General features: G+C 61.8%; 7 protein-coding genes across 12 annotated transcripts; 2 read left to right on the forward strand and 5 right to left on the reverse strand.

Moving 5' to 3' along the window:
- Positions 1–514: 514 nt before the first annotated feature.
- Positions 515–4,265, reverse strand: LRRC10B (leucine rich repeat containing 10B). Of its 3 annotated transcripts, XM_039389233.1 has the most exons (3): positions 3,582–4,265; positions 2,253–2,887; positions 515–1,777 (listed from the first exon to the last, which is right to left on the reverse strand). In XM_039389233.1, exons 1-2 carry the CDS (start codon positions 4,245–4,247, stop codon positions 2,273–2,275), a joined length of 1,281 nt encoding a protein of 426 aa, XP_039245167.1. In that variant the 5' UTR covers positions 4,248–4,265; the 3' UTR covers positions 515–1,777; positions 2,253–2,272. The 3 variants fall into 3 exon arrangements, with proteins under 3 accessions (XP_039245167.1, XP_039245166.1, XP_027595446.1); XM_039389232.1 differs by lacking the exon at positions 515–1,777 and having other exon boundaries at positions 1,925–2,887; XM_027739645.2 differs by lacking the exon at positions 515–1,777 and having other exon boundaries at positions 2,798–4,265.
- Positions 4,266–5,160: 895 nt separating this feature from the next.
- On the reverse strand, positions 5,161–7,633 carry LOC113997634. Its single transcript, XM_027739644.2, has 6 exons — positions 7,104–7,633; positions 6,812–7,029; positions 5,841–5,956; positions 5,621–5,698; positions 5,461–5,533; positions 5,161–5,374 (listed from the first exon to the last, which is right to left on the reverse strand). Exons 1-6 carry the CDS (start codon positions 7,394–7,396, stop codon positions 5,247–5,249), a joined length of 906 nt encoding a protein of 301 aa, XP_027595445.1. The 5' UTR covers positions 7,397–7,633; the 3' UTR covers positions 5,161–5,246.
- A 102-nt stretch (positions 7,634–7,735) lies between these two features.
- Positions 7,736–10,065, reverse strand: SDHAF2 (succinate dehydrogenase complex assembly factor 2). 2 transcript variants are annotated; one of them, XM_039389243.1, is made up of 4 exons: positions 9,806–10,065; positions 8,778–8,986; positions 8,427–8,536; positions 7,736–8,002 (listed from the first exon to the last, which is right to left on the reverse strand). In XM_039389243.1, the coding sequence occupies exons 1-4, from the start codon at positions 9,971–9,973 to the stop codon at positions 7,872–7,874; spliced, it is 618 nt and encodes a 205-aa protein (XP_039245177.1). In that variant the 5' UTR covers positions 9,974–10,065; the 3' UTR covers positions 7,736–7,871. The 2 variants fall into 2 exon arrangements, with proteins under 2 accessions (XP_039245177.1, XP_027595452.1); XM_027739651.2 differs by lacking the exon at positions 9,806–10,065 and adding an exon at positions 9,722–9,776.
- Positions 9,890–19,074, forward strand: CPSF7 (cleavage and polyadenylation specific factor 7). 3 transcript variants are annotated; one of them, XM_039389242.1, is made up of 10 exons: positions 9,890–10,032; positions 10,874–10,995; positions 13,749–13,967; positions 15,237–15,340; positions 15,609–15,754; positions 16,840–17,245; positions 17,342–17,460; positions 17,538–17,703; positions 17,812–17,981; positions 18,059–19,074. In XM_039389242.1, the coding sequence occupies exons 2-9, from the start codon at positions 10,942–10,944 to the stop codon at positions 17,978–17,980; spliced, it is 1,383 nt and encodes a 460-aa protein (XP_039245176.1). In that variant the 5' UTR covers positions 9,890–10,032; positions 10,874–10,941; the 3' UTR covers position 17,981; positions 18,059–19,074. The 3 variants fall into 3 exon arrangements, with proteins under 3 accessions (XP_039245176.1, XP_039245175.1, XP_027595439.1); XM_039389241.1 differs by having other exon boundaries at positions 9,891–10,032; positions 17,339–17,460; positions 17,812–17,985; XM_027739638.2 differs by having other exon boundaries at positions 9,891–10,032; positions 17,339–17,460.
- A 516-nt stretch (positions 19,075–19,590) lies between these two features.
- TMEM216 (transmembrane protein 216) lies at positions 19,591–20,836 on the reverse strand. Its single transcript, XM_027739652.2, has 5 exons — positions 20,814–20,836; positions 20,546–20,647; positions 20,374–20,466; positions 19,794–19,995; positions 19,591–19,705 (listed from the first exon to the last, which is right to left on the reverse strand). Exons 1-5 carry the CDS (start codon positions 20,824–20,826, stop codon positions 19,690–19,692), a joined length of 426 nt encoding a protein of 141 aa, XP_027595453.1. The 5' UTR covers positions 20,827–20,836; the 3' UTR covers positions 19,591–19,689.
- Positions 20,837–21,166: 330 nt separating this feature from the next.
- Positions 21,167–24,600, reverse strand: TMEM138 (transmembrane protein 138). The gene is made up of 5 exons (XM_027739648.2): positions 24,543–24,600; positions 22,978–23,200; positions 22,715–22,886; positions 21,565–21,640; positions 21,167–21,470 (listed from the first exon to the last, which is right to left on the reverse strand). Exons 2-5 carry the CDS (start codon positions 23,103–23,105, stop codon positions 21,358–21,360), a joined length of 489 nt encoding a protein of 162 aa, XP_027595449.1. The 5' UTR covers positions 23,106–23,200; positions 24,543–24,600; the 3' UTR covers positions 21,167–21,357.
- Positions 24,601–27,174, forward strand: LOC113997636 (cytochrome b ascorbate-dependent protein 3). Its single transcript, XM_027739647.2, has 6 exons — positions 24,601–24,750; positions 25,754–25,959; positions 26,024–26,232; positions 26,308–26,462; positions 26,594–26,750; positions 26,846–27,174. The coding sequence occupies exons 1-6, from the start codon at positions 24,710–24,712 to the stop codon at positions 26,867–26,869; spliced, it is 792 nt and encodes a 263-aa protein (XP_027595448.1). The 5' UTR covers positions 24,601–24,709; the 3' UTR covers positions 26,870–27,174.
- Positions 27,175–27,700: the final 526 nt, after the last annotated feature.

A 27,700-nucleotide genomic window follows, 5' to 3' on the forward strand; every position in this document is an offset into this window, starting at 1 on the left:
TCAGTAACTGCCAGCGTGACTCGGCTCCGGGATCGCGGGAGCGGGAGGGCGGATCCTTGGGGGCGGATCCCACCCCGAGCGGGGATGGGAAACCTGGATGAGCAGCCCCCCAACACCGAGAGACCCCCAGAACTGGACATCCCCCCAGCACTGAGCATCCCCCTATTCCTGAGCCCCCCCTATTCCTGAGCATCCCCACAGCACTGAGCATCCCCCTATTCCTGAGCATCCCCCTATTCCTGAGCATCCCCCTATTCCTGAGCATTCCCCTATTCCCTGAGCATCCCCCCAGCACTGAGCATCCCCCTATTCCCTGAGCATCCCCCTATTCCCTGAGCATCCCCCCACTCCCTGAGTATCCTCCCCAAGCCCTGAGTATCCCCTCCACTCCCTGATTATCCTCCTCAACATCGAGTATCCCCTCCCAGCATTGAGTATTCTCCCCAAACAGTGAGTATACCCCCAAAACAGTGATATCCCCCTCCAAGCCCTGAGTATTCCCCCAAGCCCTGAGTATCCCCCCAATTCCCTGAGTATCCCCCTGAAAACACTGACTACCACCCCCCACTCACTGATTATCCCTCTCCACATTCCCAAGGTTGGGATAGGCCATGCTGGGGGACCTCCTGGTGAAAGGGACACATTTTGGGGGGCAAAGGAAACAAGAAACACCCTCTGAAGTGTCCCTGCAGAAAGGACAAGGACAGCCCCTATCCCACAGCACCCCGGGGTTTCCAGGATGCCTCTGGCAAATCCTGGGGCTTCCCAGGGCAGTTAACGAGGGCAGTTAATGAGGGTTCACTAAGAGCAGCTCTGGGAAGAAGCTCCAAGGAGGGGTGGCTGGAAGTGGGGGGATCCTGCTGGGATTGGGATCCCCCTGGGGGCTTCGGGGACAACGGTGACACCCCCAGTCGGGTGACAACTTGAGGGGAGACTTCCCATTCCATCCAGGCCTAGGATGGATTCCTTGGGGCTGGAAGTGCTGGGTAGGGACTGGAATGTGGCCCTGGAGGGTGGGAAGAGGCAGGAAACCATATCCCGGGTGGTGCCACAGGGAACGTGTCCGGGAGCCACCGCAAAGGCTCCGGTGACCAATGAATAATTCAGCGAATGCTGCTCTTGAATAAATAAATGAAATTCCAAGCTCTGGGATGGCAGGAGAGCCGTGTCCTCCATGTCCTGGATGAAATCCCTCTGGATGCGCCTTTCGGGCCCTGGGATGCAGGGGACAGGACTGTCTGGGGGCCGCCCACAGCCGGGTGGAGGGGAGGTGGCTGCTCCCACTCCGGCTCTGGCTCCAGCCGAGCCAAACTCAGGAATTCCAGCATTTCAGCATTCCTAAGCTTCTGATGGCCGGGCTCTGCCTGGGCTCCCACACCGGCACCAGGTTTCTTTTTTCACCTGAAACCTTTGAAGGTGGCAAAAAGCGCAGCAATCCCGGCGCTCCTGTTGCTCGGAGCCGCCGCAATTCCCGATCCCGCTCCTTTGTGCTGGCAGCCAGCGGGAGCAGATGGGAATAGCAGCATGATCCCGGCTGTGGAGAGGCCACAAGCCGGCACACGCCGGGCCGGCAGAGGAGGCAGGGATATATATAGGGACAGACGTATGGATGATGCATTCCCAGGAGCCGGGGCTCGCCGGTGCCAACATTCCCAAAATACCTGAGCGGAGCAGGAATCTGTCAGATTCCCACTGACTGCGGCAGCTCCTGGTCCTGGTGTCACCATGATCGTCACAGGATCCAGCTCCTTCCCCAGCCAGGGTGTGGAAAACAGGGCTGGAAAAAAACTGGGTGGTGGGAAAAGACCCCAGGGAGGCAGGATCCCCCCTTTCCCAAGTGTAGGGGCTCCTGGATTTGATCCTGGCCATAAGGACAGGGGGGTGGCATCGAGAGCCACCTGCATCCCAATTCCTGCCAGGCATGGATGGGCTGGTGTGGGTTTACATGGAGCTGGTGGCTTTGGATCTCGCTTAGAGCCGGGGCTTGGAATTCTGAGGGTCTCTGCCCCCCAGGTGATGGATAATTCCTGCTAGTGAGCAGCAATGTCTTCCCAGGAAAAGCAGCAGCACCCCCACATTGATGGCACAAGGGGCTGGGAGCCACCCGGCATTCCAGGACTGTGTTCCTGGGAATTCGTGGGATTCTGGGGTACTCTGCTCCCCAGTCCCACAGTGGGTGGGAAGAGGGATTGACAACCTGGACCTGTCGGGAAGACCTGAATCCAAGAGGGAAGAGCAAGACAAGCTCGTACCAAGCCCTAAATCCCTGGAATTACTGCTGGAAAGGCAGGAGCATCCTCAGGCTGCGCTGCTGGAAGAGGTGGCACCGACAGCTCCTGCACATCCCGCAGCTGAGGATGCTCCACGTGTCCAAAATAGCCACTGTGGAGTGGGAAAGGGGGGGAATCCGGCACTGCCAGCTCCAGAGAGGATGTGGCGGGAGCTCTGGCTGCTTCCCAGCCCCCAAACCCAAACCCCTCGGGATTAAAAGTGGCTGCGCGGTCGGAAACCTCCGGCAACTTCCAGACCTCGGATCCATGAGCTTCCCACCACACCGGAACGGCTTGGAGACAGGTGGAGGGAAACAGGACTCCTCCAACGTCAAAAATAACAGGAGCACCGGGATGTGTTGCCGTGATCGGATCCCAGATAAACCTTTCCTGAGGCTGCTCCCCGTCACCTTCCCCTCACGCCAGGTTTCCTTGGAATTGTGCTCTTTATTGCTTGAGTTTGATCCAAGAGGCACTTGGAGACAGGAAGAGGGAGGATAAAGCAGCAGAGCCTTGGATTTGGTGCCTGTTTTGGAAAGTCTTCTCTTGCCATAGAAGGAAAGCCCTTTCCAGGTTGGAGGCAGGCAGGTGGAATTTCCATCGGCTCCTTCCCAAACCTGATGGAGAAGAGGAGCCCGGTGGGAAATTCTCTTTCCCAGCCTAATTCCAGCAGCAGGATGGGGATTTTGGGGGTGAGAAGGTGTCTGTGCCTTCATTCCCAAACCCTGCAGGATGCCAGGATCCATGTGGAATGGATACAACCGGCACTGCTTTTCCCTGTGCTGCCCACGGAGATGGCAGTAAAGGATTTTTGGAAGTGGCCGGGTGGGAATGTCCCCGTGCTCATGGGGACACTGGGACTGGGCACGAGGGTCTGTGGGGTCACCCCTCGGGGCAGGGGGCTGTATCCCAAATCCAAGACACCCTGGGATGCTCCCAGGTGGGCTCGTGGATCCTGACAGCGACCCGTGAGCCCTGCGGATCCAGGAGGCAGCTCCTCGCTGTCCCAGCTGGGAGATGCCGATCCTCGGACTGTCGGTTTTCCACGTGGAGGCTGTGACCTCCTGCTTTCCCAGCCCGAGCTGGGAATTCCTTGGGAGGCAGGTGGAGGCTCCGCATCCTTCACGTTTCCTCCCGGGAGCCCGTCAGGGCCTCAAATTCCCCCTCCCCGTCCTGCGGCCCATCCTCGGCGGGCACCGGAGCGGCCTCGGCTCCTTCCTCCTCCCCCTCCTCCTGCGGGCTCTGGAGGCTCCGCAGCCGCTCCTGCCGCGCTTCCATGTATTCCTGCGCCCCGTCCCCCACCAGCCGGACCTCATCCCCGACCCGCGGCGGCTGCCGGGCGGGGTTGTGGTCGTAGGAGAGGAGGCGCAGGGCGGCCAGGCCGGTGAGGTCCGGGAAGCGGGAGAGGCGGTTGCGATCCAGGTCGAGGACGCGGATGCCCTCCATGCGCAGCAGCACGGGCGGGAACTCCTGGAAGCGGTTCCCGTAGAGCCAGAGCCCGCGCAGTCCCGCCATGCGGGGCAGCCCCGCGGGGAGCTGGGACAGCCGGTTGTCCCCCAGCTGGAGGCTGCGGAGCTCGGGAAGGTGCAGGAGTGCGCGGGGGAAGCGCGCCAGGAAATTGCCCTCCATCCAGAGGCAGCGCAGGCTCTGGAGCTGGGAGAAGGCGGGAGGCAGCCCCTGGAGCCCGTTGCGGCCCAGGTACAGGTGAGCCAGGCGGGGCAGGTCGCACACGGCCTCGGGCACCTCCATCAGCTCGTTGCCGTCCAGGGCGAGGGTGCGGAGGTGCCGCAGCTCCCCGAGCTCCTCCGGGATCTCCCGCAGCCCCGCGTCGCTCAGGTAGAGCTTCCGCAGCCCCGGCTCGGCCCACAGCGCGGCCGGCACCTGCCGGCCCCGCACCTCCAGCCGCTGCTCGGTGCCGTCGGGGCCCTCGGCGGCCGCCACGGGGGCCCCGCGCCCCGAGGAGCCGCCGCTTCCCATCGCGGAGCGCCGGGAGAGGCCCCGGGAGAGGCCCCGGGAGCGGGACGTGGGCGGGGCGACGCCGTGGCCATGGCAACGCGAGCGGCCAATGGGAGGCCGCGCCGCCCGGGAGGAGGCCGCGCCCACCACGAGGCCACGCCCCCCGGTCCCCATTCATGCCCCGCCCCGCCGCTCCCACGCCCCCCCCGCGCCCCATTCTTGAACTCCCCGTGCCCCGCCCGGCCGCGCCCTGTCCCCAAACAAGGCGGGACCCCCTCGCGCCTCATTCCCGGACCCTGCCCGGCAGCCTGGGGTCAGCATCCCCACCCTGAACTGGGGCCCTAAACTGGGTGTGGGGCCCTGAACTGGGTGGGGTCAGTCCCTGAACTGGAGCCCTAAACTGGGTGTGTGGCCCTAAACTGAGTGTGGGTACCTAAACGGGGGGGTTGAGGGGGTCTGTGAGCTGGGTCAGGACCCCTAAACCGAGTGGGGAGGTCCTGAACTGGGGCCCTAAACTGGGTGTGAGGCCCTAAACTGGGTGGGGGGCCCTCTGGGACCCCCAGGGAGCTGGGGGTGGGGGTCCCTCTGTGATCCCCCACATCCCAAGGAGCCGCCTCTGAGAGCACAGACCCCCTTCCCAGTGCCCTCCCACTGCCCCGTGGCCAGGGAGGACATGGACAAAGCCCCCCCGAGCGCCCCCCGTGCCCACCCTACGGGGTCCTTCCTCCTCCTCATCCTCCCGCTTCCCACCCAGCCCTGCCTGGATTTTCCTGCCGCAAATCAGCTGTGTCATCCCAAATCCAGCTCGGAAAAACGGGCTCGTATCGCCCTCCGGTGGCCGCATGACAAGTGACACCCCCGACCCCTCCGATCCTCCTTCCCGGAAGGATTTGGGACGCAAGAAAAACCCCGAAAACGAGGGGGGGCCGACCGGGATCGTGCGCAGGGTCTTTATTGCTCTCACGGGGATTTGGGAGCTTCCCAAAAAAGCCGAGGCTGGGACTCCCGGGATTTTGGGGGTCACATGAAGGGGTCGTCGTTGTGCCACAGGTTGGTGGGGAGGTTGTTGGTGCTGAATCCGCTGGGACGCGGGACCTGGACACCCTCCACGGATCTGGGAGCCCAGGTGGGACCCTGCGACCACCAGGCTGGGAAATCCGGGAGGGAAGCGCCGGTGAGGGCGGAATTCCCCCCTCCCCGGGGCAGGGGGGCTGCAATCCCACCCCAAACTCACCTGGAGCGACAGGAGCCAGGGGTGAGAGGTTGGTCAGGTGCTGGTTGTGGATCGTGGAGTATCCCTGCGGATCCTGCGGGACGGATGGATGGATGGAGGCGGGTCGGGTGCCTGATCCCGTGGGAAAGGGGGTTGGGACAGGAGGCATTCCCACACCCACCTTCTTGCTGGGTTCCTGTGGTCCCACTCGCAGTTCCAGGGGGGCGAACGGGGGGTGGTGGCCCATGGCGGGCAAACCCTGCGCGGGAACGGCGGGATGAGGAGGGGACACGGACACGGGGATGGGATCCCGCTCACCCCGCTGCTGCTTCCCGCCCGGGAGCACCGGGATACAGCGTCCCCTCCCCACGGGGGTCTGGCCACCCCCTGCCCTCGCTCACGTGGCGGTTCTGGGGGCAGCAGGGATCCAGGGCGGGAACGCCGGGCTCCGCAGGCAGACAGCAGGCGTCCGTCGGGGGGCAGCCCGACGACAGATCCGGCTTCCACTGGGGGAGATCTGCGGGAGCACACGGAGCAGGCGCGTTCCCACTGCTCCCAGCACCGTCCCCAGCCCTGCCATCACCTGGGTACGCCTGTGCCCCCGTGTCTGGGGGTGGGGGACGCAGGGCAGGGGGGCTCCAACAATCCCAGAACCTCAGATTCGGTTCCAGGACTGACACCACCAAAATCCCCAGAGCTGGAGTTGGCCCCGGGACCACCAACATCCCTGAAACCTCCTGGGGATGGAGCCGGGCCTGGAACTACCAATATCCCAAACCCTTCCTGGGGATGGAGCCGGGCCTGGAACCACCAATATCCCAAAACCTTCCTGGGGATGGAGCCGGGCCTGGAACCACCAATATCCCAAGCCCTTCCTGGGGATGGAGCTGGGCCTGGAACCACCAGTATCCCAAACCCTTTCTGGGGATGGAGCCAGGCCTGGAACCACCAGTATCCCAAACCTTTCCTGGGGATGGAGCTGGGCCTGGAACCACCAATATCCCAAAACCTTCCTGGGGATGGAGCCGGGCCTGGAACCACCAGGACCCCAAACTCTGGTGTGGACAGAGCTTTCCCTGGGGATCCCAAAATCTTCCCGGGGATGAGGCTTTCCCTAGGACCCCAAAATCTTCCTGGGGATCCCAAAATCTTCCCAGGGATGAAGCTTTCCCTGGGATCCCAATATGACAAACCCTCCTGGGGATGGAGCTGGGCCTGGAACCACCAGGCCCCCAAACTCTGGTGTGGATAGAGTTTTCCCTGGGATCCCAACACCCCAAAATCTTCTTGGGAACAGAGCTTTCCCTGGGGTCCCACCACCCCAAACCCTCCCAGGGAGCTTTTCCTGGATCCCCCCATCCCAAATCCATACCTGGCTGGGCAGGGCTGGTGCAGCCGCTCTTGGCGCTGGATCCCCTGGATAACTTCGGAGGCTTCAGCCCCTCATACCGGATCCGGGACAGGGAAAACTCGGGGGGATACGAACACTCCGGCTCCTCCACGCACTGGGGCAGGATCCTCTGGAACTGCGGGCGCCCGAAGGGCCTGAAATCCTCGGAGGTGGCGGACATGGACACGAAGGGGTCCGGGCTGCGGCGGGAACGGCCGTGACGGAGCGATCCCAACATGTCCCCCCCCAGACTCGTCCCGGAGCGGGGACCTACCACTCGGGGCGCGGGGTGACCAGGGACGAGAGGGCCGAGTAGTTGTTGGTGACGTATCCGGATCCGGAATGGACCCCCAGGAGCGGGTGCACGGACGCCTGGTCGGGGGGTTTGACTCCCAAAACACGCCCCTCGAACTTGTGGGACAATCCCGGGGGTCTCTTCCCAAAGGACACCTCGTAGGTGGTGACGTAGAGGCTCAGCAGGTCGGAGCGGTCCCCGCCGTGCACCCTCACCAGCGGGAATCCCGTGCCCAAGCCCCCGGCGGGGGAATCCTGCGGCAGGGAAGGCATCCTGGCACCGGGATAACCCCAGGGAAGGGCCCTACGCCATGGCTGGAGGTGCTGGCAGCGGCTCCCGGCCTTCCCGGCCGGCCGAGAGGGTGTGGAATGTTGCCGCGGAATGCGACTCGGTCTCCTGGCAACCGCGACGACGGGACTCCGGGGAGTCCCGGAGCACCGGGAACGTGGAGCTTGGAGCACTTCGGGAGGGGGGTACAGCCCTTCCGGGTGTGGGGTCACCTCCCTGGGAGCCGGGGAAAGGGGGGCAGGTGGGAATTAGGGATATCAGTGGGATGGGACGTGCCAGAGCGAGGTGGGAATGTCCCCAAGGACCGGACCCTGAGGTCACAATGTAGGGAAGCAGGGCCAGCAGCCCCGGCTTTATTCAGCATTCCAGCATTCCACAGTGTCCAGAGGCTGCCGGGAGAGGAGGAGAACCACAGGGAAGGCGGCAGCGATTCCACAGATCCCCCTGTCCCTGGAGGGGTCAGGGTGGGGGCTCAAACAGGTACTCCAGGTCCGGCTGCCGCAGCCGCTGCTCCCTGTTCCTGTTCTTGGCGAATTCCCGCAGCATGTCCAGCACGTCGTGCTCGAATTCCGCTGGAGCCGGCTTGGCTTCTGCAGGAAAACAGGGAAAAATCAGCTCCGAGTTGTCCCGAGGCACCACAGGGGCCCACCCCGGTATCCCAGTGGCCCATCCTGAAGTCCAGGGACCCATCCCAGTCTCCCAGTGACCCATCCCAGTGTCCAGGTGACCCATCCTGGTGTCCCACTGACCCATCCTGGTCTCCCAGTGACCCATCCCCATCTTCCAGGGGCCCATCCCAGTGTTCCAGTGACCCATTTCCATCCCCAAAGGGTCCATCCCAGGGTCCTGGGGGTCCATCCCAGTGTTCTGGGATGCCCATCCTGGTCTTCCAGGGGCCCATCCTGGTGTTCCAGTGACCCATCTCCATCTCCAAGGGGTCCATCCCCGTGTCCTGGGGACCCATCCTGATCTCCCAGGGCCCATCCCGGCGTCCCAAGGGGTGTCCCCACGCACCAGTTGCCCAGTAATAGATGTCCCAGTCGTTACTGGGCTCGTTGATGAGCCGGTCGTAGCGGTTCAGCTGCTCCTCGCTCATCCTGCCCAAGTTTTCCTTGGCAAAGAGGCTGGAAAAGGGATGGATATAGGTGGGAGATGGGAGAAGAGGTCCCCACGCATCCCAGGATTTACACACATCCTCCAAAGGATTTTGGCTCTGCTCCATCCACCCCGCTGGATCCTGAACCACCCTTGGGATGGTTTATCCCATGGATTTTGGCTGTGCAGTCCCTCACTAAGCCCTTCCCGCAACTCTCGGGGCTCTTCCCCGTTAATGCCCCCCCGGGACACGCCTGGAGCCGATCCCACCTGAGCAGGATGCAGTTTTCCAGCATCCCCCTTTTCCTGCTCTCGTAGAGCAGCCGGGCCCTCTTGGTGTCCAGCGGCTCCTCGGGACGCTCCTGCCAGGGGGGCAGCGGGATCTCCAGCACGTCCTTCCCGGAATCCGAGGGGGAATCCCCGCGGTATCCACGCCAGGGGATCACTGGCACCGCCAGCTGCCGGCGCAGGGAGCGGAGCTGGGAACAGGGAATGCCCAGGGATGTCAGGGCTGGGACCCCCCCAAATCCTGCAGGACACGATTCCCAATCCCAAACCACGCCCAGACTCTGCTGCTCCCAAACTCCCCCCGGGGCAGCCACATCCCATAACACCTTCTCAGATCCTGTTGCCCCCAGTCCCTTGTCCCAAAAGTCTCCCAAATCCCCTTTTCCCCCCAGACTCCCCTTTTCCCACTCTTCTCCCACCTTCCCTCCCAGACCCTCCTTTCCTTCTCTTTCCCTTTTTTCCCCCTTTCCCACTTTTCCCCCTTCTCCTCCAAATCCCTATCCTCTCCTTTTCCCCCTTCTCCTTCCCTCCTTTTCCCCCTTCTCCCCCCGCTTTCCACCTTCCCTTTTTCCTCCTTTACACCCCATTCCCCCCGTTTCCCCTTCTTTCCCCCCTTCCCTTCCTTTTGTCCCCCTTTCCCCCCACTTCCTCTTTTCTCCGCTTTTCCCTTCCCTTGCCCCCTCCTTTTTTCCCCCCTTCCCCCCAAATCCTCTTTTCCTCTCCTTTTCCCCCTTTCCCTTTCTCCCTTCTTGCCCTGTTACGCCCCTTTTCCCCTTTCCCCCCCCATCCTTTCCTCCTCCTTTCTTCGCCTCTTTCCCTCTCCCTCCCCTTTTCCCCTTTTCCGTTCCCTTTCCCTGCCCTTTTTCCCACGCCTTTCCCCTCTTTCCCCCCTGTTTTCCCTCCCCTCTCCCCCCCGTTGCCCCCACCCTGGCCGCCGCCATCTTGCCCATGGCCGCTCTGGCCCCGCCCCCCGACTCTATGCGCCTGGGGGTGTGTGGGCGGGGCTTTACCGGAAGTGGGCGTGTCCTGCGCAGGAAGTGGGCGGGGCGCGGCGGCGCTGGCGGTGAGCGCGGGCGGCGCGCGCGGGGCCGGGAACGGGGGGTCGGGGGGGGCCAAGAGGGGGCGGGCGGGAGGTCGCGACCTATCGCGACATATCGCGACTTGCCGCCCCTTCCCATCGCATCCTCCCTTCCCGAACTCCCCCCCTGGATCGGGCTCCGCCGCTCCGCGGGGCCGCGTATGGCGGGGAAGGGCCGGGGGGCCGGCGGGGGGGGGGGGGCTAGGTGAGGCGTTGGGATTGGGGGGGGGGAAAACGGGGAATTTGGGGAAAAAAGGGTTTGGGGGGGGAAAGGGGGATTTGGGGACAGAGGGGATTTGGGGGAAAAACAGGGAATTTGGGGAGACAGAGAGAATTTGAGGGGAAGAAAGAATTTAGGGGGTAAGAGGGGATTTGGAGGGGAGAGGGGATTGGGGGGGAAACAGGGAATTTGGAGGGACGGGGGTTTGGGGGACAGAGGGAATTTGGGGGGCACGGGGGATTTGGGGGAAGAGGAGTTTCAGGGCAACACAGGGATTTGGGGTGAAGAGGGGATTTGGGGTGAAAGAAGGAATTTGAGGGGAACACCAGGATTTGGGGGGAAGAGGGAATTTAGGGGGAAATGGGAATTTGAAGGAGACACAGGGTTTTGGGGGCATGGGATCTAGGGGGGAAAGAGGGTTTGGAGGCACAGAGGGAATTGGGGGGAAAAAGGAATTTGAGGGGTACACAGGGATTTGGGGGGAACATGGGATTTGGGGGGAAAAGGGAATGGGGGAGTAAGAGGGGATTTGAGGGCAAAGTGGGGATTTGAGGGGGACACGGGGGTTTGAGGGACAGAGGGGATTTAAGGGGGAAGAGTTTGGGGAGACAGGGATTTGGTGGGAAAAGGGGCTTTGGGGTGATACAGGGCTTTGGGGGAAAAGGTGGAATTTTGGGGGCAGAAGGGATTTAGAGGAGAAACAGGGAATTTGTGGGGGCACATCCGACACATTCCCAAGGCCTCGCTGACTCACCCCCCCCCAACCCTCCCTTTTCCCAGAGCACCTTCCGTGTCCCGGCTCCGTCCCGGTCCCAGCCCGGGCTCCCGCTCTTCCCGCCTCTGGAAATATGTCCGAGGGAGTGGATCTGATTGACATCTACGCCGACGAGGAATTCACCCAGGTGAGGAATTCACCCAGGTGAGGGCCGGGATCGGGATCCACCCCCTCCCCAGGGGCCTCCAGCTCGGCCAAGGTGTGCCTGGGAAAGGGCTGGGATCGTTCCCGAATCCCAGTGGCCGGGGTTAAAGGGTTTGGGATTTGGGATTTAGCTGCACCCTGGAAAAATGAGGAATCCTGGCTGGGAGAGGCACTTCCAGGGAATTACACAGTGAAGGGATGCAGAGGGATGAATCCGTGGGATCGCTCGTGGGAAGATATCCCTGTGCCACCTGTCCCATCCCAGGGATGTCTGGGATTCACAGGAGGGAATGGGTGCTGGAGAAGCAGATCTTAGGGAATTTTTGGATCTGGGAGAGCCAAGTGTGAAGAGAGAGGGTGGAAGATGGAAAGCTGCCATGGAAAACCTGTGGAGGGAAGCTGGCAAAAGGAAAAGCCGCAGGAAGTGGAAGGAAAACAGCTGGATTAAGGAATCACCGTGGAGGGAGGAATTCCTGGGAGGTCCTGGAGGGATAAAGAGGAGCTGGGAAGGAAGGAATTCCCGGGAGCTCCTGGATGGATGAAGAGGAGCTTGTTCTGCTTATTGGGTGAGAGTATCCCTGGATTAGACCTTCGGGAAAACCAGGAAACCGTGTCCATGACCTTGGAGCCAAGGGGGCTTCCAGGTGCTTTCCAGCCTCCTGGGAAGAAGCAGGAGTTGCCAAAATAATGGGAATGCCACCAAAAAAAAGGGAGTTGTCTGTGCTGCCTGGAGTTTCCAACTTCCTAGCACCTCTCCAGCATCATTCCTGGAAAACTCCTGGAGTAAACCAGATTCCCAGTGTATTAAACTACCTTGCTCTGGGACCGAACGGCTCCGGCTTAGGAATGTCCTCAGGTTTTGTGTTTTTATGGAATTTGCATCAGGAAAAAAGGTGTGCCTGGAGTTGGGAGAGCTGGAAAACTGCAGGAATGAGGGTGGACAGTGGAAAAGTGGGAGAATCCATGGCTGGAGTTGACATGGGAACATCTTCTGAGGAGCTTGGAGGGTCTGGGGTGGTTTTAGTGAAAGCTTTGGGATCTCTGGGAATAAGGAAGTGAAATGGGTGGGAGCAGGATTGGAGTAAGCTGGAACACACAGCGTGGAAGGATTTAACTGGGAATTTGGGGAATAATACACCAAAGGTCCTTGACTGGCCAAGAGGATCCTCAAAGCTGGAATGATGATCCAGGCCAACAGCTCCAGCACCTCGCTCCCTTTGGGACGTGTGGGAGCAGGAAACCAGGAAACCCGGAGTTAATCCATGGCAGGATCAAAGCTGTGGTGTCCCTATGGCATTCCAGGCATTCCAGTGTAATTCCAAATCCCACAGCATGTGCTAATTCCCACTAACAGTGCCCACAGGGCTTCATCCCTGTGCACCTGGATTGGGATCCCTAAAAACTCCCAAGCTGAGGCATCCTCCAAGTATCCTCAGGGATTCCAAGTGATTCCTCCTCCTTCCTATTTTTGCTCTCCGTTTTCCGAAACTTCCAGGCAGGAATCTCCCAGCCCTGGGCCGTATCCAAAGGCTCCTGGTGGAGGTAGGAACGTGGGAGTCGGAATAACCAAACACTTGGGCTTTTTTGGGAATGAGCACAAAACTCCAGCTCCCTTTTCAGATCCTGATTTTTGTCAACTCTGTGGGAACAGCCGGATGCAAAGGTTCAGGAAGAGGGAAAACGGTTGGATTTTGGGATTTCCATGATCCTCGTGCTGAGGATCCTTCCCTTTCTTGCTCCTAAGGGGATGTTTGCAATTCCCTGACTCTCAGAGCGTGGATTTATCCACCTCACACCATCTCCAATGGAAAACATTATCCAAAGTGCCTGGAATTCAAAATGTGGGAAGAGAACCTCTGGTTTTTATGGGACACCAGCCCTGTGCCTCACTCCCATGGGATGGATCCTCCTGGAGGGATCGAGGGGGTGTGCAGCTCCCAAGCTGGAATTCTGGGAAGCATGAGCTGCCAAGGAGGGAGAGGCTCATCCCTGGAGGGCGCTTGGTTTTTCCAAAGTGGGAATTTCTTCCTGGTGGTTTCCAGGAGCAGCAGCTTGGGTCTTGTCCTGTTTGGGAAAGCTGAGATCCCAGTGGGCTGGTCCTTGGAATGTGCTAGAGCCTAGTGGGGGTTTTGGGATATTGGGAAGAAATTCTTCCCTGTGAGGGCGGTGAGGCCCTGGAATTGATTTTCCAGGGAAGCCTTGGCTGCCCCATCCCTGGAAGTGTCCGAGGCCAGGTTGGAAAAGGGCTTGGAGCAACCTGGGCTGGTGGAAGGTGGATCAGATGGTCCTTAAAGTCCCTTCCCACCCAAACCATTCCAGGATTCCGTGATTCTGACTCTAACCTCTGCTTCAGTCCCAAAATCCAAGTGGCCTCGCCTCCATATCCCCCAGGATTTACATGTGTCCTTCCCAAAGGATTTAAGCTCAGCCATCCCTGGCAGCTCCCATTAGGGGAAGGTGGGAGGTAGGATGGGAATAGGGGTGGGAATGGATGATCCTTAAGGATCCTGCTCCCTTCCCACCCGAACCGTTCCAGGATTCCATGGAAGCAGAGCCCATTTTTTCGGGATTGCCCAGGCGAGGGACGGCCCCGATTCCCAACCCGCGCACAGCCCCAAACCGAGCGACCGGGGCGGGAATTCCGCTCGGGAACGGGGACGGCCGGTTCGGGGACGGCACGGGGAGGCTTCCCGAGCCCTTTTCCCAAAGCGGGACCTGGCGGCGCTCTCCCGGCAGGACCCGGAGTTCAGTAATGCTGACCAGATGGACCTGTACGACGACGTGCTGACGGCCAGCTCCCAGCCCCAGGACAAGCGCTCCGGCGGCTCGGAAGCACCTCCGGAGATGCACCCGGAGCCGTCCCCCAAGGCCCACAGCAAACCCCCGGCCATCCTCTACACCTACAGCGGGCTCCGCAACAAGAGGGCCGCCGTCTACGTCGGGAGCTTCTCCTGGGTGAGCCCTCCCGGGGGATTTGGGAACTCGTCGGGATCCTTTGGGGGTGTTTGGGGCTGGTTCTGGGGGGTTCCGGGCTCTTCTGCTGGGAGCTGCTCCTCCTCAATCCACGCTGTCCCAACCCGGGCTGTGAGCTGGGCTTGGGATACTCAGGGAAAAGGGATTTGTATCCCTGAGAGCTCCAAAGAAACCCCTGAGGGGCTACCAGGCTCTTTTGGGGGTGTTTGGGGAGCATTCTGGGTTCTTTTGGGAGCTGCTGCTCCTCCTCAATCCATCCTGGTGTCCCAGCCTGGGTTGTGAGCTGGGCTTGCCCTTGTGATCCTCAAGGAAAAGGGATTTGTATCCCTGAGAGATCCAAAGAAACCCCCAAGGAGCTTCAGAGAAACCCCTGAGGGGCTGCCAGGCCCCTCTGGGGAGACTAAAGGGTTCTTTTGTGGGGGTTTTGGGCTCTTTTCAGGAGGTTCTGGGATCTTTGGAGGGGCTGCTCCTCCTCAGTCCACACTGTCCCGGTATCCCAGCCTGGGTCGTGAGCTGGGCTTGGCCTTGTGATCCTCAGGAAAAAGGGATTTGTGTCCCTGAGGGCTCCAAAGAAACCCCTGAGGGGCTGCCGGGCTCTTTTGAGGGGATTGAAGGGCTCTTTTTAGGGGATTTGGGGCTCTTTTGGGGGGGTTCTGGGTTCTTTTGGGAGCTGCTCCTCTTCAGTCCACACTGTTCCAGTATCCCATCTTGGGTTGTGAGCTGGGCTCGGCCTTGGGATCCTCAGGGAAAAGGGATTTGTATCCCTGAGGGCTTCAAGGAAACCCATGACGGGCTGCAGGGCTTTTTGGGGTGGGTTTCTCAGCTCTTTGGGGGGGTTCCAGGGTTTCTTAGGGGAGTTCTGGGATATTTGGAAAGGCAGCTCCTCCTCAATCCGCACCATCCTGGCATTCCAGGCTGGGTTGTGAGCTGGGCTTGGCCTTGGGATCCTCAGGAAAAAGGGATTTGCATCCCTGAGGGGCTTCTGAGCACTTTGGGGTGGGTGCCCACCCTGGTGCCCCTCCATGGGCGTGACCTTTGGGAGCTGCTCCCAAATCCCCTTTTCCCACAGGGAGAGTTTTGGGAAGGCTCCGTCTTGCCCAGAGAACAGGGAGACCTCTGATATCCATTCCCAGAGCTTTGTCCGGAGCTGAGAGGATTTGAATCCCTCCCTGAGGGACTTGGGGGGTGACATTCCTGAGGCGGGTGGGGGACACTGGGGACGGACAGACATCCCATGCCCTGTTCCCTCAGTGGACGACGGACCAGCAGCTGATCCAGACCATCCGCTCCGTCGGAGTCTACGACGTGGTGGAGCTGAAATTCGCGGAAAACCGAGCCAATGGCCAATCCAAGGGGTGAGAGCCGACAGGATTGGGGTGGGAATGGGGCAGCCGGCACGGCCCTGGTTTTGGGGAGGGGTGAGGGTGCTTTTCCTGGCTGGCACGGGGGATGCACCCGGAGCCGGGATGGCGAAGCTGAGACTCCCAAAGTGAACGGAAAAGGGAGGAGGGGGTGTGGAACACCGGGATGGGATCAGGAACGGGGGGCCTGCGTGGAGGGTGGGATTTGGGAAGGGGGTCCCTCACCTGGAGCAGGGGGTGAACCTCCCCGTGTCCCGCGCAGGTACGCGGAGGTGGTGGTGGCCTCCGAGAACTCGGTGCACAAACTGCTGGAGCTGCTTCCCGGGAAGATCCTGAACGGAGACAAGGTGGAGGTGAGGTTGGCCACCCGGCAGAACCTGTCCCAGTTCGAGGCCCAGGCTCGGAAACGTGAGTGCGGCGTCGGGACGACGCGGGCGGGGGGATCCACGGCACACAGAGCCCCCCAAACTCCCCCCCGGATCAGCTGCCAGGCCCAGCCCCGCGAGCCCTCGGCACGGGGGGAAAAGCAGGAGTGCGTGGGGGTTGTTTTTCCCGTTCCTGAGCCGGATTAGCTCCTGACCCGAGTCTTTATGATCCCCTTTTAGGTGCTCCCACACTGCGAAGATCCCTCGTAGCCTCCTCCTCCTCCTCTCCAAACTGAATGGGCTTAAGCTCTTCAGGCTCTGGGCATAGCTAAGACCCTCCATATCTATTAGTAGCTCCAATCTGGATCTGCTCCAGAGTTTTTCCATCCCTGCGGAGGTAAGGTGCCCAACACTGGAGGAATATTCCAGCTGGGACCTGGCCGTATGGCGATAGGTGGTCCTGGCCTCACTCCGCAGCGATGCGACGGGATCCGCAGGGATTGTCCTGGCAGGAGTGTCCAAGGAGGTCTTTGTAGGTCCCATGGCATGTTTGGTGCAAGGAAAACCCCCCTTCCCGGCCTCCGCCCCTGGAGTTTTGGTGGAGCAGGGAGCGATCTCTGAGAGTTCCGGGTGCCCTCGGGGTGCGGCGGAGCTTCCATGGATCCTTTGGGAGCCGTGGCTCCCTCAAACCCCTCCTTTCTCATCCTCAAAGCCTCTTTGAACAGAGAAAGGTTTCTTGTCCCTCTTGGAATGCCGAGTTTTCCTTCCTCTGGCAGCGGCTCCACTGCTGTTAGTTCTGTCCCCTCCTTGTGCTCCTCCACGCTTGGGCCTTCCCAAATCCACGTGTGGCTCAGGCTCTCCGGGTCTTTGGGGATCTCCCCCTGCTCCTTGTGGCTTTTGGCTCCTGTCCCTGCATCCTCCCTGTCCCTCAGGGCACTGTGCGGGTTCTTGGAGAGCTCTTGGAAAAACCCATGGAAGCGGAGGCTGCATTTGGCCAGCTGGATCTTTTCCCTGGGCACCTCCAGCTCTCCGGGGGTGGGAGGAAGAGGAGGAGCAGGAGCTCTCCGAGACCTGAAGACCCTCCAGCTGGAATTCACAGCTCTTCCCCCCCCTCCGTCCCGATTCCAGGTGTGCCGCCGCGGGCCCACTCCCGGGATTCCGTGGACGCCGTGGACGGCCGGGCGACGCCGACGGACAGCGCGCTGCCCCCTTCCCGCATGGAAAAGCCCCCCTCGGTCCTGCCCTTCTTCAGCCGCCCCCCCGCGCTGCCCCTCATGGGGCTGCCCCCCCCGCCCATGCCCCCCCCGCCCCCCCTGTCCTCCGCCTTCGGGGTCCCTCCTCCTCCTCCCGGAATTCCCTACCAGCACCTCCTGCCCCCGCCGCCCCGGCTGCCCCCTCCCCTGGCCGTGCCCCCTCCGGGGGCCGTTCCCCCCGCCCTGCACCTCAATCCCGCCTTCTTCCCGCCTCCCACCGCCGCGCTGGGACCCCCCCCGGATACCTACGGCAAGGCCATGGCTCCCTACAACCACAGCAGGTGAGCCGGGCGGGGGGAATAGGGGCGGGAAGGGAGGGTGGGATGCTCCCGGAGGCTTTGGGTGCCCCGCTAATCCCAGAATTCCAATTCCAGCAGCCGGGAGCTGGGCCCGCTGCCCCCGGCCGTGAGCGAGGGGGAGTTTGAGGAGATCATGAACCGCAACCGCGCCATTTCCAGCAGCGCCATTTCCAAGGCCGTGTCCGGCGCCAGCGCAGGTAATTCCCGCCTCCTTCCCAAACCCCGTCCTGGGATGGATTCCCGCTCCTGACCCCTGTGCTCCCGGCTTTCCCAGGCGACTACAGCAACGCCATCGAGACGCTGCTCACGGCCATCGCCGTCATCAAACAGTCGCGCGTGGCCGGGGACGAGCGGTGCCGCGTCCTGCTCTCCTCCCTCAAGGATTGCCTGCATGGAATAGAGGCCAAATCCTACAGCAGCAGCTCCAGCAGCAGCTCCAGGTATCCCTGTGGGTCCCACCTAACCGGATGCTGCCCCTGGATCCGAAGATCCAGCCCGGCGGGGCCCGGGGTGAGTGACTAAAAGGTGCCTCTTTGTCTTCTCCCAAGGAAAAGGCACCGATCCCGGGAGCGCTCGCCCAGCCGGTCCCGCGAGAGCAGCCGGAGGCACCGGGATCTGCTGCACGGCGACGAGCGGCACGAGGATTATTTCCCAGAGCGGAGCCGGGAGCACGAGCGGCACCGGGACAGGGACAGAGACAGGGACCGGCACCACTGAGGCAGGTCGGGGGCCCGGGAGCCCCGGGGCAGGAGGGACCGGGGGGCTCTGACCTCACCCCCCCTTCTCTCCCCGCAGGAATTCCGCAGGAAGTGGTTTTTAATGGACTCGTATCTCCTCACCTCGACACACCCCGAGGCCGCTCCGCCCCATCCCGGCCCCTTCCCAGCCACTCCCAGCCCTCTCCCAGCACCTCGTGGCCTTGGGAATCCCCCCCACCTGCTGCTGCTGCTGCTTCCCGGGGCCATCCCGCTCCGCTCCGTGGACACTCGGACCCAAAGAGAAATGGTGCTTTTATTCCATGGAGGGAGGTTTGTGAGCCCTTCCCAATCCAGGGAGGGGGGGGAACGGAGGGGACGGAGCCCTCCCGATCCCGGGATCAGGAGCCACGTGCCGGCCTCTGGATCGCCTGGGGACACTCCTGTCCCCATCGCCCCGGCGGGACACTGGGCCACTCTCCTCCTTTTCCACCCTCGCCCTCCAGGAGTTGGGAAAAGAGGGGCTGGAGCTGGGCCGGGGGTCACCCCCTTCTCTATCCCGACATTCCCCACAGCAGCATTCCCACCTGAACGGCAGCTCCGGCCTCTCCCGCGGCACCTTCCTTGTTTTAGAGGAAGCGGAGGAGGCAGGGCAGGCTGCGATTCCCTCGGGTCCCCTCCTGATCCCTCGGGATCCCCGAGCAGGAGAGGGAGAGCCCGGGAGGGTTGGGATGAGCCGGGACACACCGGTGACTTCCAGGGCTGGAATTGCCCCCGGAGCTATTCCCAGGCGGGAAAACCCAGGCTCTGGGAAGTCTTTTTAAGTTGAACTCTCCCCAAAATCAGGAATAACACCCCCCCTCCCGATTTCCCAAGCCCCACGAGGTGGGAGCGCTCGGCAGGAGAGGTCCGGGTTTTTTTTACTTAAACGCCACAGATTTTTAGTTTCTTTCCAAATAGTGGAGGGGGGGAAAAAAATTCCCTCAAAATTGCAGAGCAAATCCCTGGAAGCCCCAGCGAGGAGCTGCCCCCTCCTGCTCGCAGTGATTAGATTTGTCTTTGCATAGGTTGAAAAACAATTGTGTAATAAACTCGATGACGTTGTCAAGTCTTTTACACGGCACTCCCGTCACGTTCCTGCCGTGGGATTTGGGAAGGGGAGGGATCTGGGGAGCCTTCAGTGCCTGTTTTGCCTCACATCATCCTCTGAGGAGCTCCCATGTTTCCCAAGGCAGCCCGGAGCGCTCCCGCATTCCCAGGCACCAGGTAAAAATAAATATTTATTGGAAAATAGCGAACTATTCCGGAAGGGTGTAGAAAAAATAAGGATTCTTCGTACCTTGAGCTGGCACAAACTCGGAGGGGGTGAGTCCGGGCGGGAGCAGGTCCCTGGCATGTGCTGCGGGTGAGGTGGGAAGCGGGAAAAGCAGGAGGGATGTGTCCAGGTGGGAGTGGGAAAGGTGGGAGGGATGAGTCCAAGTGTAGAAGTGGGAAAAGCGGAAAGGGTGTGTCCAGGTGGGAGTGGGAGAAGCAGGAGGGAGGATTTGTCCAGACGGGAGCAGAAGAGGTGGGAATGACGAGTCCAGGTAGGAGCAGGAGAGGTGGGAGGGATGAGTCCAGGTGAAACGAGGAGTGGAAGAAAGTGGGATCCCTCCCTTTCCCAGGGCTGGGAAGTGGAGCTGGCACCGGTCACACTTCCCTGTGTCCCTGGGCCGTGTCCCCGGTGTGGCCTCAGTAGGGATCCGTGCTACGGAGAAGGACAAAGGGAGGGATGTGTCGGCACCAAACCAACCTGGAAACTCCCACGGCGCGTCCCCAGTCCCGGGATGCGGCACCTGGAGAAGGAGAGCAGCGCCAGGAGGCCCAGGAGCAGCTCGAGGCCGTAGAAGAGGAGCAGGATGGCGCTCAGGAAGGATTCCAGGCGCAGGGAATAGGTCTGGAGCAGCAGGTAGTACCCGGCCAGCGCCGCCGCCGGCACCGTGAGCGCCAGGCTGAGCGACAGCGGCACCTTCCGCCGGCACAGGTTCCCCTTGGAGCCTGCGGGATACACGGGATCAGGGACACCTTCCACTGCTCCAGGTTGCTCCAACCCGGCTGTGAGAACTTCCAGGGATGGGGCAGCCACAGCTTCCCCGGGAAATCCGTTCCAGTGTCTCGCCGTCCTCACAGGGCAGAATTTCTTCCCAATATCCGATTTAAACTAGCACATGGAATCCTGGAATGCTTCGGGTTGGAAAGGACCTTATATTCCATCTCGTTCCCACCCCCTTCCGTGGGCAGGGACGCTTTCCACCAGCCCAGGTTGCTCCAAGCCCCGTGCAGCCTGTCCTGGAACATCCGGGGCTGGATTTCGGGGTTATCCCAGGACTCTGCACTCCCCATGGAGCCTCTGGAATTTTGGGGGAGGGAACTCACCGAAGAAGATCCGCGTGGCCTCAGTGCCGAGGTAGAGGAGGAGCAGCACCACGTCCAGCACCAGGTTGGAGACGGGATAGGGCAGGAGCAGCACTGCGGGAAGAGCCGCGCGGGAATCACATCCCTGCCCGTCCCGGCGGGCTCGGGAAGGGGGCTGGAGCGGGGGGCTCACCCTTGTACACGAACACGAACGCCTCCAGGAGGAAATAAGTGGCGCTGTACCAGCCGTTGAGGAAAAGCAGGATCTGCAGCGGCGCCGAGGAGCGATGGCGGCCTGAGGGGACACGGGGCGGTCGTGAGGGAGGGGCGCGGGGGGGGCGGTCCGCGAGCCCTGCAGCGCCTTGGCCGCCCCCCGGCCCCGCTCCCAGCCCCACTCCCATCCCCGGTTCCCCCCAGGATCCCCCGATATCCCGTTTTTCCCGCCCCGGTCCCGCTCCCACCCCTGGGCGCCATCTTCCATCTCCATGGGAACCGCCGCCGCCGCGCCCGCCCGCCCGCCAAGGGGCGCTGAGCGCACGGCCAGGGCCGCTCTACCCGCCCCTCTCGACGGTCACGCCGCCGCTCTACCCGCGCCTCTCTATGGTACGAGGACTAACAGGGCGGGCCGTGGGTTCGAGACCCCCGCCCTCTCAAATCCTACGATCCATTGGGATGAGAATCCCACGCCGCAAAAGTGGGAATAACCCCGTCTGGTGGCTGCAAGTGCAGCACTGACCGGGTTCCAGTGAAGGTCAGGCTGTGGGAATGGCAGATGTGACACTGGGGGGTCCAAGGGAGGGAGAAACACCCGGGAGCCGCTGAAAAACACATCCCATTTATTCCTTTACAGTTCCCAAAAATATTCCAGCCCCAACCGAGGCCGTGGTGCCAGGATGGACATTCCTGCAGGGACACCTCACAAGCCTCCCACTGACTCCCAGCATCCAGGAGGAAGAAGAGGAAGGACAAGGCGGGACTGAAGCTCCAGGGGATTCCAGGGATCCATCAGCCACGGAAGTGGGCAAATTCCTGGCGGAGCCAGAGGGAATCCTGGTAGAAGAGGGGGTCTCCCAGGTGCACGGCTGTCCGCTTGTAGAAGTAGCAGTAGAGCACGGCCGCTGCGGGAATTCGAGGGGATTCGGTGACTGGGATTTCGGATTTGGGTCCAAGGGGTGTGGGATCCCCCTCAGCCCCGATCCCAGGAGTTCTTACCCAGCCTCTGGAAAACGAAGAGGGTCTGGAGGCCTTCGGTCCAGATGAAGCGGCTGGAGTCGCGCCAGCGCAGGTTCTGAGGGGACGGAAAACCGGGAATAACCTCTGGAGCAGTTTGGGAGGGTCCCCTTCCCAAAGAGTCTGAGGGTGATGGACAGCTGAGAATAACCCCTGGAACAGTTTGGGAGGGTCCCCTTCCCAAAGAGTCCGAGGGGGACAGAGAACTGGGAATAACCCCCACAGCAGTTCGGGGCAGCCCCCATTCCAGAGACTCTGAAGGGGCCGGAGGGATGGGAACAAACCCCGGAGAAAGTTTGGGGGAGCCCCATCCCAAAGGCTCTGAGGGGGATGGAGGCGCATCCAGCTGGGAATAACTCCTGGAGCGGTTTGGGGAGCCCCCCATCCCGAAGGTTAAGCAGCTCAGGGGATTTAGGCACGGAGCCAGGCCCTATTCTGGCTTCAGACCTGCAGATCCCTGCAAATCCCTGAAAATCCCCCTCCCGGATAACACGGGCAGCGCCGGAGCAGCCACCGTGGCACGGGATGGCTCCAGGCCCTCCCAAAACATTCCCTGTGCCCTGCAGCAGGAACAGACCCTTGGGAAAGGGATGTCCAGGGGATGGGAAGGGTGCAGATCTGCTCTGTTGGGAAGGGGCCAGGAAGGAATTTATTTTGGAAAGGGGAAAGTGCTGCCAGGACAGAACCAGGAGCCCGGACAGGGCGGGCCCACGTGTAGGGATTAATCCCTAGAAAAACAGGAGCTGCTGGAATAAGTTTTCCATGGGTAAAAAGCATTTTCTGACAGGTTATTCCCTTAGGGAATGGGCTGGGATGGGATGGCACAGGAAAGGACCCTTTCAGCCTGATTCCAACACTGGGATCACGGAAGGGGACACCAAACTGTCACTGTGGGGGACTTGGAGCTGCTGGACTTTTCCTGGGGAAAGAGTGTTTTCTGACAGGTGATTCCTTAAGGAATGGGCTGGGATGGGTTGGGACAGGGCAGGACCCTTCCAGCCCGATTCCAACAGCGGGATCATGGAAAGGGACACCAAACTGTCACCGCGGGGGAAGACGGCGAGAGAGGCCCGAGGGGAGCCCTCCTGGGAAAATCCCTCGGGAGAATCCAGCTGTTCCCAGCCCGTCCTACCATGATCCAGACGTGGAAGGAGATGCTGAGCGCCAGGTAGGCAGCGGAGAGCAGGATGGTTCCCTTGAACTTATGGAAAAGCAGGCTGACCAATCCGGCCTGGAACACGAAGGTGTTGAAGAACATGAGGAAGACGATGATGACGTTGAAGAGGATGGCGATGTCCTGGATGCTGCCGGGAAAACGCGGGCGTTGGGGCGGTTGGGATCTCCGGGACCTCCGGGATCTCCGGGATCTCCCACCCCCCACTTCCCAGCACTCACATGAAGAGGACGAGCTGCACGGCCGGAGCCGTCCGGAGCAGCTCCGAGAAGGAATTCACGAACAGGTCGTAGGAGAGCAGCAGGAACTGCAGGAACAGCACCAGGCTGTAGTTGCTGGGCTGGAGCATCCTCCTTTCCCAGGCCTTGGAGCGCTCAGCCCCAGCATTCCCGACGGATCATGGCGCTGGGGGGGCTCAGCGGGGCCGCTCCCGACATCCCACACCTGGAGAAGAGGCACAGGGATTGTCTGTTTGCTGGGATGGATCCCAGGGATTGTTTGGTAAGTGGGATGGATCCCAGGGCCTCTCCCAACATCCAGGACCTGGAGAAGGGGCACAGGGACTGTGGGATGGATCCCAGGGCCTCTCCCAACATCCAGGACCTGGAAAAGGGGTACAGGGATTGTGGGATGGATCCCAGAGCCTCTTCCAACATCCCGGACCTGGAAAAGGGCAACAGGAATTCTTTGGTAGGTGGGATAGACCCTAGGGGCTCTCCTTAAATCCAGAAACTGGAGAGGGGACTTAGGGATTGTGGGATGGATCCTGGGGGCTTTCCTGATATCCAGGACCTGGGATTGTTTGGCAGCTGGGACGGGCAGCTGGAAAACCAGGAAAACCTAGTAAGCTGTGTCCCCTCCCCCTTCAAATCCATCCCAAATCTCCACGTGAGGAAATCCAGGGATGAGGGAGCCGTGCAATCCCAGGGAGCAGCGTCCAGGCAGGTTATTCCCGGCTCCATGGGCAGTGCCGGGCAGGACACGCTCCAGGAGCAGGTTTGGGCACGTCCCACTCCGGGCAGAGGAGAGGGGTGAGGATACAGCCAGGAATTTGGGAACACGGGAGCAGGTACAGCACTCCTGGGCCATGTATCCCATAGGAGCAGCCCCTCTGGGATCATCCCGATTGGAGAAGGGAGGGAGGGGCTGTGGGAAATCAGGGACCTTCCATGTCCTGGAAGGAGAGGGGTGGGATGGAGAATTAATTCCCTGAGGGGGAGACACAGGGATGGGAATGCGGGGAGAGGGATGGAAAGGGGGGAAAAGGGATGGAAAGGGAAAGGGAGGAAAGGGTTGGAAATGGGGGAGAAGAAGGGCTGGACACGGGGGCAGGAAAGGGATGGAAAGCAGCAGAAGTGGCTGGAAATGAGGGAGAAAAGGTTGAACGTGGGGGAAAAGGCTAGAAATAGAGGAAAAAGGGCTGGATATGGAGGATGAAAGGGGTTGGAATGGAGTCTAGAAAAGATCTGGATATGCGAAAGAAGTGGTTGGAAAAGGGGGAGGGGAGGGGTTGGACATGGGAAAAAAGGGCTACAAGTAGAAGGAATGGCTGGATATGGGAATTAAGGGGATCACTCCCTCCCCCAGATCCCACATCACCCCCCCTTTCCCACAGACACCCCCCACCATTCCGGGGCACCCGCCTCCGCCTCCCCCTTTCCCCCGCCCGGCTCCCCGCCCCCGGGGTCGCCCCCCGCTGCCTCCAACCCCCCCCCGGGTCCCGAGTGTCCCGTCCCGGGGGTCTCAGGGGGGGTCCCCGCCATGTCCCCCCGCCCCGGGCGCTGACCCGCCGCCGCCATCTTGGTCTCCATGGCAACAGCCGCCGGGGCCCGGAAGAGGCGCCGGAAGTGGCGCCTGGAGGACCCGCTCGGGGCCGCTCTGGCCGCCGCTCTCGGTGGCGGCGCATTGGCGGTGGTACCATAGAGATGAGCGGGCAGAGAGGCGCCTGCCAAGATGGCGACGCCCAGTGACGAGGCGGGGGCGGTGGGGCCCAGGTACGGCCCCAGGGGCGGGAGGGGCGGGGGGCGGCCCCGGGGGCCGGGAGGGGCCGAGGGGCCTCCTGGGCTGGGTTTGGGGGCGTTTCAGGGGCGGGGCCTGTGTCCTCAGGTTCGGGGGAGCCCCAGGTTTGGGGGGGGCCGTGTGGCCCCATGTCCCGGATTTTGGGGAGCCGTGGGGGTCCCGTTTCCCAGGTTCTAGGGACCCACGAGTTCCTGTGTCTCCAGTTTTGGGGAACCGTGGGGCCCCATGTCCCCACCCCTTCCTGCCCCAATGCCCCGTGGGCAGCTGATTTTGGGGAGCCGGGACTTCCCCCACCCCCGGAGGGGCCAGAAATAGCCCTCTGTGGGGGCACACGCAAATCACACGCAGATCACACGCAAATGAGGCTCCTGCCAATCACCCCCTGCGGGGAAGGGGGGGGACACGACACACGGGACAAGTGACCCTGGGAGCCCCTCGCTGCCATTCCCTGGGAATTCGGCTCTGCACGTCCTGCTCCATCCCTGGATCTGTGCCAATCCAGGGAGCAGCTGGACACCCAACACCCCCTCGAAATTCCCAGTTCCCCTTTCTGTGGCTCCTCTGCCGGAGCTGTCCCCAGGTGCCACTACCAACCCCCCTGGATCCGTGCCTGACCTCCTTCCCAGCCCAGGGAGCAGCTGGGCCTGCTCACTCCCCTCAGGGTTCCTGCTTCTCCTTTCTGTGGCTCCTCCCTGGGGGGTGTCCATCCATCCACCTGTCCATCCATCCCTGACCTCCTTCCCAGGGCTGGGAAGCAGCTGGAACCCGGCCACCAACCCTGGCTGGGAAGCAGCTCTGTCCCTGTCACCTTTCCTGGGCTGGGAAGCAGCTCCATCCTTGTCACCCTTCCCAGTCCAGGCCCCCCCTCCCCTCGGTTCCCTGTGCCCCCCCCGCCCCCTCAGGGTTCCCAGTTCCCCTTTCCGTGGCTCCTCCCCGGAGCGGCTCCGGACCCTGAGCCGGCTCCTCGCTCGTCCCCAGGTGCCACCAGCGCTCCGTGGCCATGCTGGACATTCCCTTCCCGCCTTTCGGCGCCTTCCTGGGATCCCTGGGCTTGCTCTGCGTGGCCCTGGTGGGCGCCTGGTGCCAGCACTGGCGCGGGGGCTTTTCCCTGGATGGCGGATCCCGGACTTTCAACTGGCACCCGGTGCTGATGGTGACGGGCTTGGTGGTTCTCTACGGAGCAGGTGAGCCCAGGGAGCGCCGGGAATCCCAGCGCCGCCCCTTCCTGACCCTTTTTTCCCCTCACAGCTGCCCTGGTTTACCGCGTTCCCAAGACCTGGAGCGGCCCCAAGCTTCCCTGGAAGCTGCTGCACGGTGGCCTGGCTCTGGGAGCGTTCGTCCTCACCGTGCTGGGGTTAGCGGCCGTGTTCCGCTTCCACAATTCCAACGGGACGCCCAACATGTACTCCCTGCACAGCTGGATGGGGCTGGGAACCGTCCTGCTCTTCTCCTGCCAGGTGGGAGCACTCCCGGATCCCCCAAGCTCCCCCCGGCATCCCGAGTTTTCCTGTCCTCACTGAGTTTTCCCGCAGTGGGCGGTGGGATTTGGAACGTTCCTGCTTCCCTGGGCTCCCGCCTGGCTCCGGCAGCTGTACAAGCCCATCCATGTTTTCTTTGGCTCCACCATCCTCATGTTGTCCGTGGCTTCCTGTGTGTCGGGAATCAACGAGAAGCTTTTCTTCAGCCTGTGAGTGCCGGGATAGGGGGGATTGGGAAGAGCCCTCGCAGGGACTGGGAGGCTCGGGGTGGGATTTTGGCTGCATAAAGGGAAAGGCTGGACACATCCAGAAGATTCCCAGCCCCACTTCTCCCTCCCAGGAAAAACGGGACCACGCAGTACAAGCTCCTTCCTGCCGAGGCCGTGTTTGCCAACACTTTGGGAATCCTGATCCTGCTTTTCGGGGTGCTGGTGGTGGGTGCCCTGGCCAGGCCCAGCTGGAAGCGCCCGGATTCCGACTCCCTGGATTCCCGCCAGGTACCGGGAAACACTGGGTGGATTTGGGAAGCAGAATTTGGGAGCACAGCCCCAAGGGTGGGGAAGGATCCCGGCTGATCCCTGTCTTCCCACAGCCCCTGCTCTCCGCCGAGCGCTGATCCCAAAGGATCTCCCAGCATTCCTGAGGGGTTTCCTGCATCCTTGCCATCCCAAGGATTTCCCAGCACACCCAGGGTGTCTCCTGCATTCTCGTGCCTCCACGTGCCAGCTCCTGCCTGGATTTCCAGCTGTGCCAAACCCCAGCCCTTCCCGGTGCCATCCTGGAGCTGCCAGAGCCTCGTCAGGACAAAGAGGAACATCCGTGTTATTCCCATGTGTCACTCCCCCTCCAGGGAATCTGGCTCAGCAGGACAGGGACGGAGCCACTCAGGGACATGGAATAAACCAGTGGCTTCCTCAGGAATCCCGCACTCAAATCCATGGGGATAAGCGGAGCCAGGCTGGGATTGGTGGGAGCGGCGGGATCTTGGGAGCAGGTCCTGGCCAAGCCAAGCCGTGCCTTCCAAGGGCTCCTCTGCTCCTTGGGAACGTGGGATAGATCCCCGTGGTCACCCCATGGGATTTGGGGTCATGCTCTGCCCCGTCTCTGCTTCTCCTTCCCTCCGGCCCCCGTGGCCAGAGCCCTGTGAGCCCTGTGAGCCCTGGAGCTTCCCCCTCCACACCCTGGCTTTCCTTCCTCCCCCACAGTCACACGATCCCTGTTCCCATCCCCCTTCCCGGCCTGGAGCGATGGGGGGACACAGGGGGGCTGTTGGGGAACACGTCCCTGTCCCAGAGGGGGGACACAGGGGGCCGTTGGGGGCCACAGAGGTTTTTTGGGATACACGTCCCTGTCACCCTGGGGGGACACAGAAGGTTATTGGGGGACAATGTCTCCAAAGATTTTTTGGGATACGTGTCCCTCTCACCACGAGGGGGACACGGAGGGT

The sequence above is a fragment of the Pipra filicauda genome, unplaced genomic scaffold, assembly GCF_003945595.2.
Source record: "Pipra filicauda isolate LSUMZ 115617 unplaced genomic scaffold, ASM394559v2 scaffold719_size241573_pilon, whole genome shotgun sequence".
NCBI lineage: Eukaryota > Metazoa > Chordata > Aves > Passeriformes > Pipridae > Pipra > Pipra filicauda.

Excerpts from the sequence above, each read along its gene's own strand:
- LRRC10B (XM_039389233.1), bottom strand. The coding sequence starts at position 4,247 with ATGGGAAGCGGCGGCTCCTCGGGGCGCGGGGCCCCCGTGGCGGCCGCC. Across the intron at positions 2,888-3,581 it reads CGCCGCGGGTCGGGGATGAG|GTTTGGGAAGGAGCCGATGG; the intron begins GTCCGGCTGGTG and ends CTTCTCCATCAG.
- LOC113997634 (XM_027739644.2), bottom strand. The coding sequence starts at position 7,396 with ATGCCTTCCCTGCCGCAGGATTCCCCCGCCGGGGGCTTGGGCACGGGA. Across the intron at positions 5,957-6,811 it reads CACCAGCCCTGCCCAGCCAG|ATCTCCCCCAGTGGAAGCCG; the intron begins GTATGGATTTGG and ends GTGCTCCCGCAG. Across the intron at positions 5,534-5,620 it reads CACAGGAACCCAGCAAGAAG|GATCCGCAGGGATACTCCAC; the intron begins GTGGGTGTGGGA and ends TCCGTCCCGCAG.
- SDHAF2 (XM_039389243.1), bottom strand. The coding sequence starts at position 9,973 with ATGGGAAGGGGCGGCAAGTCGCGATATGTCGCGATAGGTCGCGACCTC. Across the intron at positions 8,537-8,777 it reads GAAAACTGCATCCTGCTCAG|CCTCTTTGCCAAGGAAAACT; the intron begins GTGGGATCGGCT and ends TCCCTTTTCCAG. Across the intron at positions 8,003-8,426 it reads CATCTATTACTGGGCAACTG|AAGCCAAGCCGGCTCCAGCG; the intron begins GTGCGTGGGGAC and ends GTTTTCCTGCAG.
- CPSF7 (XM_039389241.1), top strand. The coding sequence starts at position 10,942 with ATGTCCGAGGGAGTGGATCTGATTGACATCTACGCCGACGAGGAATTC. Across the intron at positions 15,755-16,839 it reads CGAGGCCCAGGCTCGGAAAC|GTGTGCCGCCGCGGGCCCAC; the intron begins GTGAGTGCGGCG and ends TCCCGATTCCAG. Across the intron at positions 17,461-17,537 it reads CGTGTCCGGCGCCAGCGCAG|GCGACTACAGCAACGCCATC; the intron begins GTAATTCCCGCC and ends CGGCTTTCCCAG.
- TMEM216 (XM_027739652.2), bottom strand. Across the intron at positions 20,467-20,545 it reads GTTCGTGTTCGTGTACAAGG|TGCTGCTCCTGCCCTATCCC; the intron begins GTGAGCCCCCCG and ends CTCTTCCCGCAG. Across the intron at positions 19,996-20,373 it reads GGCCACGCGGATCTTCTTCG|GCTCCAAGGGGAACCTGTGC; the intron begins GTGAGTTCCCTC and ends TGTATCCCGCAG.
- TMEM138 (XM_027739648.2), bottom strand. The coding sequence starts at position 23,105 with ATGCTCCAGCCCAGCAACTACAGCCTGGTGCTGTTCCTGCAGTTCCTG. Across the intron at positions 22,887-22,977 it reads GTGCAGCTCGTCCTCTTCAT|CATCCAGGACATCGCCATCC; the intron begins GTGAGTGCTGGG and ends TTTTCCCGGCAG. Across the intron at positions 21,641-22,714 it reads CCTTCCACGTCTGGATCATG|AACCTGCGCTGGCGCGACTC; the intron begins GTAGGACGGGCT and ends CCGTCCCCTCAG.
- LOC113997636 (XM_027739647.2), top strand. The coding sequence starts at position 24,710 with ATGGCGACGCCCAGTGACGAGGCGGGGGCGGTGGGGCCCAG. Across the intron at positions 24,751-25,753 it reads GCGGGGGCGGTGGGGCCCAG|GTGCCACCAGCGCTCCGTGG; the intron begins GTACGGCCCCAG and ends GCTCGTCCCCAG. Across the intron at positions 25,960-26,023 it reads GGTGGTTCTCTACGGAGCAG|CTGCCCTGGTTTACCGCGTT; the intron begins GTGAGCCCAGGG and ends TTCCCCTCACAG.